The following is a 4,998-nucleotide window of genomic DNA, read 5'->3' on the forward strand; positions in this document are numbered from 1 at the left end:
AAAAAGATTAATACAAGTATAATTTTATTGTATACAAACAAGTATGACTAAAAAATATTTTTCACCAAAGAATGCATATTAAGAAAAAATTAAAGAAATTATTTTTCCAAAACTAACCGCTCAGTAAGTGTATGAAGACCAATTAAATAAATATCACCAACTTGGTTTAAATTCACGTAATATCCAGGATATCTCCCTCTAAAAGTCTTTTTTCTCTTTAAATTCAAGTCGTAATTAATGTCATTGCTTATGACAACAATACCTTCTTATATATATAAAAAAATATATAGAGAAATTAAAAAATAATTCACAAATATTTACTAATATTTAATATTTATTAATATTATTGCATTTATTCAAAATGCACACTTCTCTATAAACCTATTCGTTTTTAGGAACAACCTTTTTATTTTTTGGTGAAATCTCTTCATTTCTTAGAAAAGGTATCTCTTCGTCCAAACTCTTAGCTCTTTGTTTCCTGGAGGAAGCTCTTCGTTTGTTGGAGAATATACATCTCCTCCATATCTCGTTTCTCGAAACCGTAGAAGATGAAGATATCACATATTCGGTTTTTTAGTCCTTCATTAATTAAAATATTCTAACATTATTATTTCTAAAAATAAATTTAAACTTTACTAATTTTTAAAAATATTCAGAAATATTTAATAATTAGTTTGAGTTTAATTTTTTAAAATTTTCTGAATAAATGCATTTTGAAGCAGTAGCGCTAATCATATTTTTAAAATTCCTTTTTGAAGTTTTTTTTTTTAAAGAAATCTCATATTTTCTTGATTTGACTAAAAAAAATTAATTGCACAATTGATTTATAAATTCTATTCTTCTATGACGTTTACATTTTGCATGTTTTATGATTTACATGTAAATTACCAATATACCCTAAGTAGAAAAAAATCTCAATTTTTCTTGATTTGACCAAAAAGAAATTAATTGCACGATTGATTTATGAATTCTAATCTTCTATGACATTTATAATTTGCAAGAAATATTCAGAAATATTTCATAATTAGTTGAGTTTAAATTTTTTTTAAAATTTTCTAAATTAATCCATTTCGTAGCAGCTTTATTCTTTCCTGCAGCGGTAAGCATATTTTTAAAATACTTTTTTGTAGTATAGAGCTGCTAAACTAAAAAAGGTAAATATATAAAACCTCGAGNTACTTTTTTGAAGCTCTTGTTTTTTTTTTAAAAAATCTCAATTTCTCTTGATTTGACCCAAAAAAATTAGTTGCATAATTGATTTATAAATTCTAATCTTCTATGACGTTTATATTTGGCATATTTTATGTCACGCCTCGGGTTACTGCGTTTCTTCGAGCACGCCAACAGACCCGCCGTATACAAAGAAATTTTCCTTATATACGAAGTGATCATTGTACCTGTAAACCAAAAACAAGCTACAACCACAAGATAAGAGTTGCTAAACTAAAAAGTAATATATAAAACCTCGAGGGGTTTCAGTACATACAAAATGTTTACAACACAACTCGCTCCAGCGAGTACCTCGACAACATCACAGTATGTACAAGGAAAATCCAAAACTACCTCTTGGAGGTACTCCTTTAGTACTGCAGTAAGGCTAGAAGGGATCTAGCACGCGACTCCCTTTCCACGATCAGAATCATCAATAGCAGCAGCCGCGGACGAAGGCTCTGCAAAAAGGGGTCAACAACTGGGTGTGAGAACTACTGCAAAAAGGAGTAGTCCTCAGTGGGTACCGTCACTGACCTCAACGGCTCACCCACTAAGTTTACAGAAAAGTGCGTAAAAGATAGTAAGGAAAGCTGGAAACCCTGCAGCTATATGCCACTAAACTATCGCTAACCTACACTGGCTATCTGTAGATATAACAAAAATGCAATCTCTGACCCAAACTCATTAGGGACTGTGAACGCACCCGTCTCGCCTGTCGGAGCTACACCGCACACCACCCCGAGGGCTGCTGGTGGAGAGCAAAGTCCTAACCGGACACTGCGACATGAATGCAAAAGCACGTAGCCAAACTCCGTAGCGGCACTCGTTGGCGCGACCCAACCGAGTATGCAAGCTTGTCTTTGTCAAGCTCAATCAGCCTCTCACAGGCTATAATTAATGCAAATGGGTCTAACTGGTCTAACAACCAAAACTCACGTGCCCTTAGCACAATCTGAGGCAAAACACAAAAATCTGGGTCTACCATCAACCGCGACGGCACCCGACAGTTCAAAACAGTCTACACACTACTATAAAATAAGCTCGGTATCCCAGCACGAGCGTAAACTCGTCCTACACTAATCTGGGTATCCACCACATATGAATAGTGGCGATACAAACGAACCACAGTTTCTAAAAATAAATTTGGTAATTTTCAAAAATGACAGTGTAGAATCTATACGTTTTCTCCTAAGTCAATTCCAAGCCCAACATGTAAAATTATAATTCTAGCTTAACTCCAAATTCAGATTTTATACTCTAATCCATGAATTCGAGTACTAGCAAGGAAATAAACCAATGACACATGTCGACGATGCTAAAACTTAGGAGGAGTTCCAACGATTTCGGTAAACATTAACCCACATTGAAAAGCTCATCCAACGAGGGCGAGAAGTGGAAAGAAGGGGAAATACACGCTCGCTTGGTTTCCAACGGCGCAACCGCGACGCCCACGTTCTTGAACGGCCCTCCGGATTGATGTCGATCACCTCCCGAGCTCGATCCACGACCTCGACAACACACGAATCCACCAGCTAGAGAGAGAGAGGAAGAGGAGAAGAAAAATCAGCTCCTAAGCTCTCTCTGTCAATATATAGGCTGGAAAAAACATTGGGTTGATCGACACATCAAAGGACCAAAATGCCCTCTACCTACTCAAAATCCAGCTGGAATACCGGTACCCAATTTGGTTACCTGTGCTCGGCCTCTCATCCCGCAAGCTCGCACACAAGGTACCGGTACCAGCCCAATGCCGTACCGGTACTTAGCATCAGATTGACGCAACCTGAGAGCATTCTGTTCTAGAATTACTCTGGGGTACCAGTACTTCCCTGCCGGTTACCGAAACTCAACAATGAAATCTGCACGTTGCAGATTTCAGCGTCAGAACTCCACTCTCGCCTCGCGTCGAGTCCGTTTTGCGTCCATTTCGCGCCAAAAGACTCCGACTTGTCCCGACACTCTCCAGATGTGCCGACAAGCCTCAGATGCTGAAATCTCACTGGCAACCAAACACCAGGGATACTACATTTTATGATTTACGTATAAATTTTCAACATACCCTTGGTAGAAAAAAATCTCAATTTCTCTTGATTTGACTAAAAAAAAAAATTGCACTATTAATTTCTAATTTCTAATCTTTTATGACATTTACATTTTGCATATTTTATGATTTGCATGTAAATTATCAACATTCCCTTGGGAGGAGTGGTGAGGAGAACCCACCAAATATTTTTGTTTATAGTTAATATCTAGATTTACATTCCACGTTCCAAAGAGCAGCAGCCATGTGGATAAGGGGAAGAAATCTTTGTTTGGACCCTTTCAAAAAGAGAAATGCTTGTGGTACCCCATTTTTTGGTGCCCAATATATGTGACCGATCGTAGCATATTATCTTTCTATATCAATATATATATATATATATATATATATATATATATATATATATAGAGAGAGAGAGAGAGAGAGAGAGAGAGAGAGAGAGAGAGAGAGAGAGAGAATTCGGCTGCTATACTATCGGTAACACGGAGGCTTCCGTGCTACCAAGTTGTTTTCGATGATGCGGCTTCTAAATCGACGATCGGCTCCGTTAGACTTGATCTACACTATTGAAAGTATTTGGAAACTAAATTTCAAAGTTTTTCGTCATCATTTGGCTGGTGATCAAAAGGTCTCAAAATTGATAATTTTAATGGTAGATGTGATGCATTTGTAAAGTTAACGGTGTAAAACAATCCAAATCAGATGGAATTTTTATAGAAATTTTTTTTTTACTATTTAGAGTAAGATTAATACCTCTAATCTTAAATTCAAGTCTTCTATCATCATTTTTTATGAGATTTTTGTTTTCAGCCGTTCATTTTTAGACTACTCGTTTGATAGGTAAATGATACCAAAAAATTAAGAAATTTAGTTTCCAAATACTTTCAATAATGTAGATGAAGTCTAACGGAGCTGACCGTCGATTTGGAAGTGGCATCATTGAAAACAACTTGGTAGCACGGAGGCGTCCGTGCTACCGATAGTATAGCAGCCTAGAGCTACTCCTTCTCCCCCCCCCCCCCCCCCGCCCCCCCCCCCCCCCCCCACCCCCCCCCCCCCCCCCCCCCCCCCCCCCCCCCCCCCCCCCCCCCCCCCCCCTCCCCCCCCCCCCCCCCCCCCCCCCCCCCCCCCCCCCCCCCCCCCCCCCCCCCCCCCCCCCCCCCCCCCCCCCCCCCCCCCCCCCCCCCCCCCCCCCCCCCCCCCCCCCCCCCCCCCCCCCCCCCCCCGCCCCCCCCCCCCCCCCCCCCCCCCCCCCCCCCGCCCCCCCCCCCCCCCCCCCCCCCCCCCCCCCCCCCCCCCCCCTCCCCCCCCCCCCCCCCCCCCCCCCCTCTATATATATATATATATATATAGTTATATAGTATAGGCTACTATAACATTAATAGTACAAACGTTGGTTGCTATTAGGTTTCGGCGCTTGAATGAAGGGATGTGGATTAAGATTGTGATTAGTCCCCGACGTTATGACGATATTTGCTTTGCTAGCTTGTGATAGGTGATTAGTTGAAATAGTATGATTTCAACAGTCTGAAAGAACTGGTCAGAAAGTAGATCCTAATAGCGGAAAACTCGATTAGTTATAAAGCGCTCGGTACTATCGATGTACCTAGTAGCGAGGACTCTCTCTCTCCTCCTCTCTCTCTTCTCTCTCTCTCTTCCCTCCCATAATATTATAATATATATATATATATATATATATTATATATATTATTATAATATATATATATATATATAAAGGCTGATGT

At 40.0% G+C, this 4,998-nt stretch overlaps 1 protein-coding gene across 1 annotated transcript; it reads right to left on the minus strand.

The window, feature by feature from the left end:
* Nucleotides 1–463: 463 nt before the first annotated feature.
* Nucleotides 464–4,573, minus strand: LOC109705527 (ctenidin-1-like; the record flags this gene model as incomplete). Its single annotated transcript, XM_020226261.1, has 2 exons — nt 464–579; nt 4,231–4,573. Coding segments are annotated over 2 exons (459 nt in total), but the record flags the coding sequence as incomplete, so codon positions are not given.
* Between the last annotated feature and the right edge of the window lie 425 nt (nt 4,574–4,998).

Source organism: Ananas comosus, unplaced genomic scaffold (genome assembly GCF_001540865.1).
Source record: "Ananas comosus cultivar F153 unplaced genomic scaffold, ASM154086v1, whole genome shotgun sequence".
Classification (NCBI taxonomy): Eukaryota; Viridiplantae; Streptophyta; class Magnoliopsida; order Poales; family Bromeliaceae; genus Ananas; species Ananas comosus.